General features: G+C 47.7%; 1 protein-coding gene across 1 annotated transcript; it reads right to left on the bottom strand.

Annotated features, from left to right (window-relative positions):
* Positions 1 to 6,534: 6,534 nt before the first annotated feature.
* On the bottom strand, positions 6,535 to 15,109 carry SELENOS (selenoprotein S). The gene is made up of 5 exons (XM_032835990.1): positions 14,978 to 15,109; positions 14,151 to 14,285; positions 12,120 to 12,226; positions 9,135 to 9,303; positions 6,535 to 7,108 (listed from the first exon to the last, which is right to left on the bottom strand). The coding sequence occupies exons 1-5, from the start codon at positions 15,051 to 15,053 to the stop codon at positions 7,029 to 7,031; spliced, it is 567 nt and encodes a 188-aa protein (XP_032691881.1). The 5' UTR covers positions 15,054 to 15,109; the 3' UTR covers positions 6,535 to 7,028.
* Positions 15,110 to 15,385: the final 276 nt, after the last annotated feature.

Genomic DNA, 15,385 nt, shown 5'->3' with positions numbered 1-15,385 from the left:
TTCCTGTTTGTCTTTTTAAGAAAGACAGCATTCCTGGTTTGTTTTTGAAAACCACATTTGAATTTACCGTAAACCTGTTCTTAGGCACATTTATGATGTCTTCTAGCATTGATTTCTCTTCTGTTGAAGTCCAATGTTTGAAATTTATCTTACATTTTGGTGCCAGGATCAACTCTCTTCCCCCAAAATGCCTGGCATCTTTTTTCTAGTAACAAGAAGCAAACAATTTATGGTTCCCTGTTGGCCTTGGTTACTGAGGAGCTCAGAACAAAATTAAAAGCTCAGTAACAGGAACTATATATGGTCCTTTTCCTCCTTTCTCTGTCCTCATTTTATATGGCTCTTTTACTAACCTCACTGTTCACGTATGCTTTACTGTAAACCACCTCAGAGCCAGAGAGCATTCGCAGCATATGGTACAGGCCACACTGTCTGGGCCCCTTACCTCTGTGGAAGGCTCCAGCTCTGTACTCTCCTTGCTGCCTCAGGCATGGCGGTGACGATGACCTCCGGAGTGTTGCCAGCCCTGGGCCACTAAACCCTCCCTTCTTCATCTCCCTAAACACTGCCCATGCTTTTGTATGCAGTCCCTGTGTTGGGCTCTTCTTGATTGCCCAGTTCATGCAGGCCATCTCTTTCTAGCCCAGACCCTGTCTGCTACCTACAGTGAATGTCCTGGGAGTGGGTGTGGGAAGCAGACCCTCAAAATGGGACTGGGGACAATGCTGCATTGTTCATATGTTTAAGGAGTGAGCAACAGGGCACTGGTAAGCCAAGGCATGTAGTGGCATCTCAGGCATTCAAGGTGTCACTGGTGATGTCACAGAAGAGGAGAGCAAAGCAATAGGAGATCCAAAGGCTGAGAAACAGTCCTGATGGTTAAAAAAAAAAAAAAAAAAAAAAGGGACTGGGAAGATAGTGAGGTCACCTGGTCTCTTCTGATGGCCCTCAAGTGTATAGTGAGGACAGGGAGAAGGACAAACAGAAGGTAGTTACTTTTGGTCAATGCCAAACCCAAGTGGGAAATCAGAAAGCCCTGATGGAATTCCTGCATTGTCTGGGTGCAGGAGAGAAATGGCTGTCCAGAGCCTGACTGCAAGGGTTACAGAGTTGCATTGCCAATTAAATGCTCAGCCTTGTCTGGTCTCTCATGCTAAGGGCACTGTTGGGAAAGAGTGGGACCCTGAGCTCCGTGGTGACACAGAGGAGGCTGAATACTTTGACCTCTAAATCCCTTTGCCTCAGCCCCAGCCAGCCTCCCCCTGCAGGAACATCTTTCCATGAACACACCTGCGGCAGCTGCCTCTCCTGCCATTGTCCATTATAGCCTCAGTCCTCATCTCTCCCCCTCCTCGGGGCCTCCAGGCCACAGGAAGAGTTTGATCCCAACATAGTCCAGATGGAAGTTACCAGGCCTGTGATGGGAGGGCAGAGCTATACACTGTAACGTGTGGCAGGACATCGTCTATCCTTGCTGGCCGGAGTCTGGGGAAAATCCTAGTAACGGACTCCAAAGGTGTCGGAAGGACAATGAATTATAAAAGGATCACTGGAGCCAAACTTCTCAAAATGGAATCCAGGGTTTAATGTGTTGGCTGGAGCCCCAGGGAATGGTGTTCAAATCGGCTAGACTCATCTCAGTCTGCAGTCAAAGTGGCCTAGAGTCAGCACCCCCAGGTGCTGGCATGAATGGACTGCTGTTAATGGCTCCCAGGAATTCATACAGGTCAGACTCTTGGGGCAAGAATGGGGTGGAGAGCAGGTACAAAGGGGTAAATAAATTACCCAGCACTCTCACGATTTCTATCCTGGATACTGATAAACACGGATGCCTCCTTGTGAGCACTGTTTTTAACGTGTTGATGAAGGGCTGTCCTCAGGGCCACCTCTTGAGGCCATCTTTAAGGCCACTCAATATCCTTCCTCTGGCTGCCCTAACAAATCCCCACAAACTGGGTTTTATTCTCCTACAGTTCTAAAGGGTAGAGTCCAAACTGAAGCATGGGCATGGCCGTGCTCTCTCCAGTGCCCTGAGGGGCACTCTGTCTTTCTCAGTCCTGGGAGCCCCAGGCGTTCCTTGACTTGGGGCTGTTTCACTCCAATCTCTGCCTCTATCTTCACATGGTGGTCTTCTGTGTGTCTGCTCTTCTTATAAGGATATCAGTGTTATGAGCTGAATTGTGTTCCCCAGAAGTCACCTGTTGGAGCCTTAACCTCTAGTATCTCAGAATGTGACTGCATTTGGAGATAAAGTCTTTAAAGATGTCATTACATTAAAATGAGGCCTTAAGGTAGGCCCTAATCCAACCCCTGACTGGTCTCTGAGGAGACTGGGGCAAAGACAAAATTCTTTGTGCCCAACCACAAAGAGAAAACCCTGTGAAGAGGCAAGAGGGTGACCATCTCTGAGGAGGAATGCAAGCCTCCAGACACCCTTGACTTCAAGCCTCCAGAATCGTGAAAGAAGAAAGTTCTGTGAAGCTACCCAGTCTGTGGGGCTTTGTTACCGCTGCCGTAGCAGCTGGTAGGCAATCTCACTGGATTAGGGCCCACCCTCATTCAGTAGGACCTTGAATGAGCTCATTTTAACTTTTTTTTTTTTTTTAACATTTATTTGAGAGAAAGAGAGAGAGCGCGCAAAAGAGAGCACGAATGGGGGGAGAGGCAGAAGGAGAGGGAGAGTCCAACTCCCCACCGAGCAGGAACCCTGATGTAGGGCTCCATCCCGGGACTCCAGGATCATGACCTGAGCCCAAGGCAGACGTTTAACTGACTGAACCACCCAGATGCCCTAGACCTCGTTTTAACTTGATCACATCTGCAAAGACCCTATTTCCAAATGAGGTCACACTCACAGGTCCTGGGGGTTAGGATTTCCAACGTATCCTTTGGGGGACGTAGTTCAACCTGCAGCAACCACCAGGGGATCTGTTGACCAGTCTAGCTGCCATATTTTCCGCAGGGATTCAAGCTTTCAGCCCAGTTCAGCCAGTGAAAGACACTGGCAGAGACTGGTGGGTGGGAAAGTGGGGTCAGAGGACTTATTCTGGTTCCTTCTCACTGGGAAGTGACAGTTGGCTCACTCTATTGCAGGCCTGTCAGGTGGCTTTCTCCACACAGGCCCTCTCTCTCTAAGGGTCCTGGTAGCTGTTCTTTTTGTGCCTCTTCAGGCCTGTGTGGTGGGGAGAGGGCATCAACGGTTCCCCAGTGTTGCTAGCTGCCGCCAGTCCTGCACCCTCCCTCACTGGTTTCCCTAAAGCCCACTACACCTTTGCAGTTAGCTCCTTTGCTGACTCCTCAACCATTCTGAGGGAGCCACGTGTCCTGTCGGTCCCTGCCGATTACCAGGCCATTTTGCAGGCTCCTTCTGGGATTGGGGAGTGGTGGGTTTATCAGAGCTGGATTCTTCCCCTTTGCGAGGCATTCCTCTTGGCTATAAATCTTGGGGATGGTCCTCAAGGATTAAGTGAGGGCAGCCTTGATCCAGACTGGGGATTTCACAGGCTGAAAGATGGATATTACAAGATCCAAGAGGATTTACAGTATTTCCACTGCAAATAGCCAGATTCTTTCCCTTCTCTGCATCTTGTGCATGCTTTTGGCTACCTCCTTTGAGAAGCAGTCTTCCTCTCCCCTTTGCATTGGGCCTGGACTTAGGAATTGCCTTGGCTGATGGGATGGTAGCAAATGTGATGCAAACAGACTGGGAAAGGTTAACACACTCTTCTTAGAACTGAACCAGCATGTGAACAAGCCCAGCTGGGCTGCCGGAGATGGACAAACACGCCCAGTCACCTGCTGCCCAGCCGAGCGCCAGCCAACCAGTGAGTAAGGTGTTTGTACAGCTGCAGTTTCTGCAGTGCCACTGATATTGGTTACCTTCTTGCCTCTTTTAACCTCCTCTAACTCCACATTCAGTGGTCAGAAAGTGAGAAAACAAAGCACTGAGGAGTGGCCAGAAAGGTAGCAGAAAACCCGTCACTTGTGGAGTTCTAGAAGTCAAGAGAACAGTATTTTTCCAGGAGTGCTCAATTATCGCAGATAATGCTTGCTGAAGGGGAGTATCGAGAATGATCCATCAGACTTAATACCACAGGGGACCCTAAGAAGAGCGTTGGTGAGGAAGAGGAACAGGAGAGGGAATACAGAACACTTTGGCAGGGAGGGAACTGCCAAAGGGAGAGGTGTAGGCAGGCGGGGAGTAAACCCCAGTGTGGGGGTGCTACGGCAGACAAAGGAGGGTGGCAGGCAGGGGCCAAGAACTACCAGGACAGGTAAGCCATGACCAACAGTCCCACCAGTTTGAAATCCGATGACCCAGTGTGAAGCAGAGGGCAGGGCAAGAGGCAGAGGACAGGTGGCGACAAGTCAAAGCTTGCACCACAGAGAAGGGCACCAGAGGGAGCCGGGGCTTGGTTTATTCAATATGGCCTTGTTCTGGTCTGAAGGCAAAGCCTGAGAACATCGGGGGAAGAGCTAGCAGCGATGGCAGAGGGGAAGGGAGAGGAAGGCGAGGAAGGCGAGGCAGGAGTGGAGTCCGTGAGAAAGGGGTAAGACCCAAATGACTCTCTCCCCACGTACAGAGGCAGGTGCGTTGGCCAAGAACAGAACTCCGGCTACCAGAGTTTCAACTGATGATTCACATGTATTTTGCCCAAGAATCTACTAACGTTGCCCCATGACCAGGAAGGACTGGGTGACACAGTCATCACTGAACACTTGTGCCTCCCGTGTCTAGCACACCAGTTCCAAGCTGCCATCCCAGCTGTAGCCCCTCACTGAGGGACGGGCAGTGTCCTACCCAGTTTGACATGGCTCCTCCACGGCCCACTCTGTTCTTCTCCACAGGCCTCGGGTTCTAGTCCCACTTCCTCATCCTTTCAAGAGGAGAGCAAGACTCACCATCCCTGGCTTCCTCGGTCTACCCTTTTGGAATGCTTTCTGCCCTAGGCTTGCAGCACACGATTTTCACCCATTAATAATATTAATTAACCAAATATTAATTATTAATAATACTATCCCATATAACTGTTTCATTAGCCAGACAGCTTCCCACCCTGGTTATACACAGCCCTTGGTCATTAGGAACACAAGAGGGAAGTGGACCATGGTGATCAAGGCTCAGAATTCAACCATTTCTTCCCATGTGCTCATGACTAATTTCTAGATTTATGGAAAAAGTGAGGCTTAAGGGAGATGAGTCACATCTCAGAGTATAACAAAACATGCCCTTCTACTGCTAAAATGAATCACGGAGAGCAACTTAACACATGTTTTCAGCTCCAGAAAATACATGAAGGAAAGAATTATTAAGAAGTTCCTTTGGGAGCCTACAAGGGCATCTCTCAATGTAAACAACGAATCTGGATGAAATACTTTAATCCAAGTCTGAAACTTCCCATGCTGTAAACCTTCTACGCTGGTTAAAAGCCAATCTTAGTTAAAAACTGGGAACTGGGATGTCCTAACCCTCACAAGCTTCACCCTTGTATTCACAGACCTTCTCATCTGGAGCCCCCGCTGTCCCCACCCAAAATTAGACTCAAATGTCTTCAGACTCGAATTCTTAGTCCAGACTATTCCAACCTATTTGTAAATACACTGTTCTTCAAGCGTCCTGTTTCTGTTCTCCCCAACCCTCCGCAAGAGACTGTGAGTTCCACAGCACCAGACTATATTTGTTCCTTTATGTATATCAAGAAGACCTCAGAATCCTTCACACATACCAGATACTCAACAAATGTTGACTAATTTAGACATATGAGACCACTCTAGAGTACTTTTCTGGCTAATTACCACTATCATGCAGGTTAATTTTGTTCCTTCTTATGATCGCGACTTGACAGCAGGATCAGTAAACTACAGCATATAGGCCATGAACTAAGAATCTTTGGTTTTATTTTCAACATCCCTTAAGAAAAGTGTGCAAACCCTGGGTGATGGACATTAAGGAGGGCACGTGATACCATGAGCACTGGGCATTATTTAAGACAGATGAATCACTTACCTCTACCTCTGGAACTAATAATACATTTTATGTTAATTAATTGGATTTAAATTTAAATAAAAAAATTTTTTTTCTAAAAAAGTACACAAACCCAACACTATTATCCTGCCCAGCCTGACATATATACTCTTTGGCCCTGTATAGTGTACTCCACACAGAGCCTCTAGACAAGAACGTAACAAATGAGTCATGGTGTGAGGGGAATAACCAAAAGGGCCCTTAGAAATCTGGTTGGCCCTCAAGACACTTCTAGACAAGATGTTTCTTTATCCTATTAATTTAGCAACTCAGCTCCGAGCACCTGACTCTATGGACAAACCCCAAGGGATCTACCAATTCTGGGGATCATTGTAGCTGACTGTCACTCACCTCGCTCACCACAGGAGAGAAACAGTGAGTAGGGAAAAGAAGTAGCGATAGGAGGTTATGGTGGAATGATAAAAAGCTGTTTAATGTTTGGCAGACAAATTCAAGTTCATAAAGAAATTCCCTTGAATTTAATAAAGATGCTAAAAATGTTTTTTGCTTTTTTTTAATATATACAGCTTTTTTACAAAGTTCTGTACATAAACATAAATATACAGAAACAACCCCATCAACTGTCTGCATCAGTAATCCTCGCTGGTGGGCTCACCATTTACAAGGAAGACATCATTCAACGCAAACTGTCACAGAGACTGTCCAACCAGCAAGGACTTCTAACGTGAAGAACCATCACTAGGTCGCTTTTATCAAGACTGTTAATCACCTGGAGGGCTTTATCTACCAACTAGCAATTACCCATGAAATCAATGAGTGCAGTCACCGGCTTAACTGAAGTGTGACCGACTGTCACTACCACTAGTGGTGACATCTATATCCTATGCTGGCTTCAACCGTTAAAGACGCATGTAGTTAAGAGCAGAAATAAACCCCACTCCCCTTGGCTAGTCACTGTGAAAAGTGTGCGTAAGGCAATTGAATTCAGGGTTACCGACTCATCTTGCTAATGTCAAAAGTGACACTAGCAAGATTCTTAGCCTCATCCACCAGATGACGGGCCTCTGCGTCCGGGTCTCCAAGAGCACGTTCCACCTCCTTCACCAGACAAAGGGTTGTAACCTGGGACGAGAAAAAGGAAGCGAAACAGTACTGGGAACATTCTGTATAAAACATAAAATCGTGAGCCTGACACACAAAGCACTATGAAGATATGGATGCTCTTCTCACAGACCTTTTCATAAAACTTTCAGCTACCATGTGAAAAAAATACTTTATTCTGTCATTGCGCCTTGAACTGACTTTCTGGTGGGAATAAAAGAAGCCATCTAGCTTCCTGGTCTTAATAACTCTTCAGAAACATAAAAGCTCCCCAAAATATGCAATAAATTTGTCCCCAAAACCTCTCAAAATCACTGGATTTAGGCATATGAAGGCTTCTGCTGCAGTGCTTCATAAGATGTGTACATTCAAATAAGAACTGTGCAAGCTACAGAAAATAAATGTTAAAAAAAAATCAAAACAGAACGGAACTCTGCCCTTCTATCGGTCAGACCTGGGTCATGCATGGGCCCTCGCCCTTGCTCCTAACCCCACCACTCATTAGCTTCCCCAAGTTAATGGGAATATTATTAACATTATTAACCTAGTGTTAATGGACATTAGGTGACCAGGTTGAGTGCTCAGGCTTTTGGCCAGTGAGACCTTAACTGAGGTTTTGCTGTGGGATCTTTGGGCAATAACTCCCCACGCCTCTGTTCCCTTATTGATAAAACCAAGCTAGCCAGACAGCACCTAGCTCAGGATTGTTGGAAACACTGACAGAGACCAGACACAGAAGCAAGTCATGCATTACATTTCCAACAACACCCACTCCTCTCCTAAATATCACTGTTTGCTCCAAAAAATATCTTCTGGCTGATTTTTTTTTTAAAGATTTTATTTATTTATTTGACAGAGATCACAAGTAGGCAGAGAGGCAGGCAGAGAGAGAGAGAGAGGAGGAAGCAGGCTCCCTGATGAGCAGAGAGCCCAATGGGGGACTCAATCCCAGGACCCTGGAATCATGATTTGATCTTACAACCCTGAGATCATGACTGAGCTGAAACCAAGGGTGGGACGCCTACCCAACTGCACCACCCAGGTGTCCCGAGAGAAAGTTTTAAAACAGCATTTTCTTCTCAGACACATTGCTCCTCCAGCAAGCCAGCTCTGGGTTCCTGACACAAAGGGGATAGGGCTCAGCCTTTAAGCGCGGCCTAAGCTCATGTCCGCGCTGCCTCAGAGCCCACGTGCCAGTCTCCCCAGGATCCCCCCATGACGCCAGCCTCTGCAGCAACTCTACAGACAGCCCCTCCTCCCACAGGGAAGAGAAGCATTCGGCCTACAACTGGCTCCTCCACAAAGCGTTCTGGCGCCTTTGCCCCCTCCTCCCTCAGGCTCCACGAGGAACTGCTAGCAGATCACAAACATGACTTATTTTCATTTGTGTGTGAGTCACATCTTCCCAAAAGGATGTGAAAGACCTCAAGAATGGGATGGAGACGAGAGCGACCGCATCACCTAGAGTGCAGGGGGCAGGAGTTGTGCACAGAAGAAAGCTCTGAATGAGCATTTATCCGTGTGTCCTTGAGGAAGTTATTTGCAAGAAACAAGCTGGCCATGGCTGGGAGGACCAAAACCACTCTGTTCTAGCCCTGTGACGCGCCTCTGCAGTGGGGGCAAACTATCCCTCGCCCCTCTGCTTACCTTTCCCCTGCCAGGGCCATGTGGGACGAGGGTGAGAGGCATACATCCGAGGAGCCGTGACTGACCTCCCTTTTCAATTTCTTATTCAGTGTTTACTTTTTTTTCTTTTTCTTTGCTGATTGGACACTGAGGCCCAGGAGGGTACAGGCCTCCTGGAAGCAGGACCTACACTCACATCCTTGCCCTGGGACATTGGGCAACAAGGGCACTGAGCTCACCAAGCTGGTGACCGCTAGCCATTAAGGGATGCTTTGCATGGGTTTCTTTTATTTATCTTCATAATCCCAAGCTTAGGAATTAGCTTCAATTTATAGATAATAAAAGGAAGAAAGAGAATCTTGTATTTACAAGGTAAACCTACCCTGTAATTGCTCAGAATCTTTTAGTGTCTGGTACTCACCACCTCCCCGCAGCGGCTTCCTGTCAGCTTTCCGTTTTGGCAGGACTGACGAAGTAGAAGGCCCAGGACCATCTTCTTCTGGAGGCTTTCTTGCATTTCCTTTGTAACTTTTCCCTTCTTGCATGCTGTCCCACATTTCAATCTTCTGTCTCCTTTTTTGTTCTTCAAGCTGAGAAAGAATTGCACAGGTAACAGTATGAATTCATAAGCTGCCATCTTTCCCATAGAAAACACTAATTTTGGTGACTTTTTCATTTTAAAGTCCTTTAAAACAAACCTTCACCTGCGTTTTCTATAGTTAATAACACTGCTGTCATCTAATGGTAGGAGTTTAACTCATAGAAACTTTAAGATTTTATTTATTTGAGAGAGAGAGAGAAAGAACGTGAGTGGGGAGTGGGGAGAGGGAGAAGCAGACTCCCCACTAAGCAGGGAGCCAGACTTGGGGCTTGATCCCAGGACCCTAGGATCATGACCTAAGCTGAAGGCAGAGGCAGAGGGCAGACATTAACCAACTGAGCCACCCAGGCACCCATGTTTTTATCAACTATTAAAGAAAGCAAGATGTGTCATGGAAAAAGAATACCGTTTCAGTTCTTCTGAAACTTGCCCACAGTCGGGACATTTTTGTAACACGGAAGAATTCGCATTTGGAATGGGTGAGCGTGGCTGGCAGCCTGCTCTGGTGCCGCCTGGCGGAGGTACCTAAGGAAAGCCGCTCGCTCCCTCTGCTTTGCAGACTGTGAGGCTCCAGTGAGAACAGATGGGAAAGCACTCTGAAAAGTCAAGTACTACTGGAAACAAAGGAAAATTAGTTTTAGCAGAAAACTGTGCACAATGAGCACTTGAGAAAGCTTGTCAGCACACAGGGAGCAGACTCCCCAGGCGGAGGGAAACCCAGTGCCCTGGACCTTCGCCTCTGCTTGCTCCTCCTTGTAAAGCATCATGCCTGCCCGACAGCCAGGCACAAGACCGCAACCTGCCTGTGCACAAACCTCTGTGCCCTACACTCCTCACGCCCCAGGGAAGCCAGACCCGAACTCCTGTTCGCTCTGTTCCAGTTAACTGTGACGTCACGGGGATATGTGAGGAGATGCCTTAGGAAGCACATTTCCAGAAAATTTCTCCACAGCTTTCAGGGGCTGCTGCTGCTAACCCCCCATACCTGACCTCATGCTTCCACTGTCTGCAGGGACAAGAGGCCAAGGAAGAAATCATCTCTTGGCCTGAAGGCTAGTCTACACTCCTAGCTGATATACAGAACCCCAGGATGGAACACAGCAGACAGGTCCTGAGACGGCAGGCAGAAGAGCTCATTCAGCTGTGGTCGGATGGACTCATTCAGTTTGTTGTTACTACGCTGCCTGTAAGTACAGGAGACAGAACCCCATGTGCTATAACAATCTTAAAACCGAACACAGGCTTTTGTCCCTTTCCCGATTTTGGGGGGGGGCCCACACTACAATTTTAAAAAGTCTTAATAATCTTTTAAAAAGATTATTTTCAGCTACATCAGCAAACTGCATAAGTGATCAAGCTATTTTACTAACACACACAAAAAACTCAGATGCTGAAGTCATCAGTTCTGACACGAAGCAGGAACTCAACCTAATCTACAGCTCTCGGGACAAAACCGTAATAATGGCTAGAGATCAACAAGGAGAAAAACTAAAATAGAACGGCTCAAAAATGGCACCTACGTATACTATGCTGCCATTTCAATGAAAAATTTCTACACGTGTTTATATTATAAATATTTCTAGGAAAAAACCTAAAAATCAAACATGGAATGCTTGGGCAGCAGCAAGTAGAGGAACAAGGAGATCAGAGACTTAATTTTCATGGTACAGATTTTTATAACAATGTTTTTTTTTTACTTTGTATGATTTAAAAAATTAAATAAGTAACAGTAATGTGCTAGTTCACTCTAGGTTAGTGACTGCGTTTAAGTTGAAAGGACACAACTGAACAGTGAAGAAGGCTGCCAACACCGGGTGACGGAGGAGGAAGAACGTGTGGAGGAGGTGTGGTCTTGTTCTGCCCTTTCCTCCTGGGTTCCGGCCAAGCTGGGGAGACCAGCCATGTACTGGATGACCAGGCAGAAACCACAAGAGCCACTAGCGGTGGCAGAAAGGCACAGGACCCTGGAAACACCAGAGACACAGGCAAAACCAACAGGAAGGCCAATTTCTCTGTTGCCTTAGAGCATGCAGACGCTTTCTTCTCAGAAGATGAAGAAAGGCCAGAAACATCTGGATCGAAACTTCTTGGAAAGCAGAATCTACAACCTGGTTGTTTCAGTTACACAGACTGGGACAAATCTGGTGGGTGGCCTTGCTTCTGTGAAGGGTGGCACAACCCACCGGACTGCTCAGGTCACTTCCAACAGCTGTCCTTGGCTCTTCCTTCCTCCTCCCCTCCTACTGATCCCCAAACAAACCACATGCCTTTTAAAAACATCTTTCAAAACTCCACCTCCTGCTCCCCATCTCACTCCTGGGTTGGGCCCACTGCTGACCTCCCCCCGGCTCTCCCTCAGTCCACTGAACAGCCCCACCAAGCTAGATCGTGTGAGAGATGAGGCCTGCGACAGACGATGGAATAAGAAGCTGAATGTGTACTCTGTGTGTCCAGTGGCATGGCAATGGGAAACACAATTTTGGGTGAGAATACTGTGAAGAGACCACTGAAAAGTAAAAAGGTAAATAAAGGAACACCTTTTTAAAAGAGTATTTACTCCATAAACGGTTAAGGTATTGCACAAAGAAAGGATGCTGACCAATACTGAGCTAAGTGGAATTGATTCTGCCATAATTAGTTGTTTCCAGTACCTCCCCTAAGGGGCAGGGGTGGGGAGGACATGCAGGCAAGTGTGCGTATACACACACACACACACACACACGCACACTCTCTCTCTCTCTCTCTCACCCATGAAGCAGCAAAATATTTCTTAAAAGCACGTACTGAATTAAAACCAGCTCATACCTGTCTTAGTTTTTCCTTATGCTTTTCAACTTGTGCATTTAATTCTTCTTGCATTTTCAAACGAGCAGCTGCTAAAGCCTCCTGTCGTTTAACGACAACATCAGGTTCTAAAATGTCAGGAAAAAATTTGAGAAAAAAAGAAACTCTTGAGGTCCGTATTATTAGGATACAGAAGAACTGATGTCAAGCAGTGTAAAAACATGTACTTTACATGAAAATTCTCCTGCTGTGCATAAATTTTGCTGCTTATGGGGGCAGAAGACTGTCCTACTGCCGTGGTTCTTAGCCCCCCGTTAAAGGTCCAGGGCTCCAGATATCCCTGTGAGAAACATGTCTTCTGGGCTCCCTCAGCAATTCCCACTCAGAATATAAGTGGTCTGAGGAGCACCCCTAGATTCCATTCCACAACCTGGGCTTCTAACATCCAGTCTCCAACCTGACAGGAATTGGAAAAGATAACAAGGGAAGATAGAATTTTCTGACCACTAGCCATCGCTTATTTAGCCCAGATCCATACCACAAAGAGGTAAAGATCTTTAGGCATTTTACGCTTGCTTCTACAGAAAAGAAGAATCCTTCCAGTTAGTATTAATGGAAATGAGCTCCCCAGTTTTATCAATGTTTTCTCTGCTTTGTGTTATATAAATACACTGTCAAGCTCTCTACCTGCTCATCTATTCAGACAACGCTGTCCAGAACGACCTCAGGGCACACACACAGCAGTATGGCCATTTTTAAAGAAAACTAAGTAGAACTGTGTGTTCACATCAGCACTCTCCAAAAGTATAAGCAACCATCACTACCTACACAGTGGTGGAAAAAAAAGCACTAATTGAATCCACATAAAATGGGCCAAAGTGTTGTGGTCGAGGTAGCAACGGATGTGTGGGTCTGTGCTTGCGTGGTGGGAGATAGGACTAGAACTTTATCTTTTAGAAACAAAACAAAACAAAATCATACTTCCACTTCACAGAAATGTAAATTTTGGTAACATTTCTAACTTTCAGGTCATTCTTAGAATAAAATCAAGTGTGGATTTTTTTTAACCATGTTCCCTATAAAATTGTACAACAGCACAACATAACACTTTTGACTGCACACCTATTTTTTGCAGTACCTCACAGAAAGAAATAGGCCTCTCTAAAAATGCCCAGCCTATCGTCATCTTATAAACCTACTTTTCAGTTGTAACAGTGGGTCTCACCCTGCAAGCACGACACTTGTAGAGATGGCTTCACCAGGCGACGGACGCTGTTTCCTAACACCCCTGCCACCCTCTTGAAATCCCGCATTTATGCAAGATGTACACCTGTAATATGTAGTTTGTTGTCAGAAGTACAGCCAGCAATCAAAAAGACTGAGAGAATGGCAGGACCACAGAATTTCATGGGAGGAGAGGAGAGGTATGTTTGAGAGAAGGACATTCCTAAGTCTTTCTGCTAGTGACTCCTTTTGTATTACGACATTTGCTTTTCTCCCCAAACTCTAACCGTGCTGAGTCAGAAGACTGATTTGCATTTCGGTGAGCTGCCGTTCTCAAAGTGCTTGACATTTGTTTTAGATACGTCCTCAGAAACTAGCTTCTGCCTAGCGAAAAAGGCTACTGTTTTCCGAGGGAGTATGTTTTCGAAACAACCAACTGTAACTTGAAATCAGATCTGATGAGGAAGTTGTGAAAATCAAAATGTGGTGGATATAAAGAACCACGGCTGAGTTTCCTGCACTTCCAATGGTTCTAGAGATTCAACAGGCCGACCCACAAGTCTGGAGAAGCTGTGACGTTTTCATTTCAATCCACACTATAAATGAAAAACCATTTAACAGGATATGCAGTGAGTGCTCTACCCACCATCAAGCAGGTTTTCCATCTCATTAAAATCTCTGAAATTAAAAAAAGAAAGAAAGAAAGAAAGAAAAGCTACTGCACATTCCCCAAAATCAATTACAGAAGCGTAAAATGGCTTTCCCTTCACACAGATTAGAATCGTGAACTTCTTGCTCTTCCTAACAGACTAACTTCTAAACACTAACCCACTGCGGCCGCGGCTCGGTCCAGCTGCCTCTGTCTCAAGGCCCTCAGCCGGGTGGAAAGCTTCTGAAACACCACGTAGAGAAGGATGCAGCTGAAGACGATGTACCAGCCATAGGTGGCTAGCAGGGAGCCCACTGAAAAGAAGCAGTTTTCAAGAAACCGAAAGTCATTGCCACACTACAAGACTTTTTTCCATAAAATTCAACGAAGACGACGGGAAGTGTAGCTCCTGCCCTCAAAAACCTCCGGGTCTGGCGGAGGAAATGGCCTCCTAAGGAGACAGTCAGAATAGAAGCGAGCACAATTCAGGGGTCACCGAGAAGGGACTCCTCAACCATGTGGGGAGTTGAGGGGCAAGTCCGGAGGCAGGAGGGCACTGCCGAGCGGGTTTTGATGGGGAAAAGGAAGTTTATCCGGCTCGGGAGGGCAGAGGCCTTTCAGACCTCAGGAACTTATAGGAAGAGGTAGCCGTGGGGGCCGACACAGCGCCGGGCGTGGGTGGAGGGGGTGACGCGAGACCTGGAGGAAAATGCCCAGGGCCGAGCGGCTCCAGTCACCGCAACCCGGAAGGGCTTGCTTCGCATTAAGTAAAGGATTCGCGCAAAAAAGAGACCGACGGCCCCGCCAAGAGCACTGTGGCTCCGGGAGGGCCTCCGCGCGTGTTCCAGGCCCTCCTCCCGGACCTGTGTGCGGCGCCTCCCGGCCGCCGGCCAGGCTTCCCCCGGCCTCCCCAGGCCCGGCCCGGCGCGCAGCAGAGGACGACCCACCGAACATGGCGGCGCCCGGGGGAGCCGGCGGTACGAGCCCGTGGACCGCGGCGACTCACCGGTGACGTGCAGGTAGCGCAACCCCTCCGTCTCCAGGGCTGGCCGCGCGGACAGCTGCTGCCCGTCCCGCTCCATGGCCGCCACTCAGCAGCGCAGCCGGGCCGCGTCAGCTGGAGCCTGCGCCTTCCGGTCCGCCCCTACATACACGTGGCGCGCTCCCGAGCCTAGCGTCCCAGAGTTCCTGCCAATAGTGCCGCCACCCCGCCCTGAGGCTCAGCCAATCACGGCGAGGGCGTGGCCAGCCGGGCGGGGCTGGAAGAGTGGGCGGGGCGGTGGCAGAAGGTACCCGGCCTGCAGCGCGCGGTATAGCATGACAGCGTCATTGCTCGCCGGAGTGAAGCCGCGTGACGGGGCTCCGGGCCGACACCGGCTGGCATGTTTACGTTTGTACTGATTGCACACCAAGG

The sequence above is a fragment of the Lontra canadensis genome, unplaced genomic scaffold (assembly GCF_010015895.1).
Source record: "Lontra canadensis isolate GAN:19392208 unplaced genomic scaffold, GSC_riverotter_1.0 scaffold89, whole genome shotgun sequence".
In the NCBI taxonomy this organism is placed as follows: Eukaryota; Metazoa; Chordata; class Mammalia; order Carnivora; family Mustelidae; genus Lontra; species Lontra canadensis.
Note: the sequence above shows the minus strand (reverse complement) of the source record. Positions and strands in the feature narration are given on the sequence as shown.

Bases quoted from the DNA above. Each gene is read 5' to 3' on its own strand.
- SELENOS (XM_032835990.1), bottom strand. From the start codon at position 15,053: ATGGAGCGGGACGGGCAGCAGCTGTCCGCGCGGCCAGCCCTGGAGACG. The intron at 14,286-14,977 runs GTGAGTCGCCGC...GCTTCTTTTCAG, and splicing joins GCGCTACCTGCACGTCACCG to TGGGCTCCCTGCTAGCCACC. The intron at 9,304-12,119 runs GTATGAGCTGGT...ATTCTTTCTCAG, and splicing joins ATAAGGAAAAACTAAGACAG to CTTGAAGAACAAAAAAGGAG.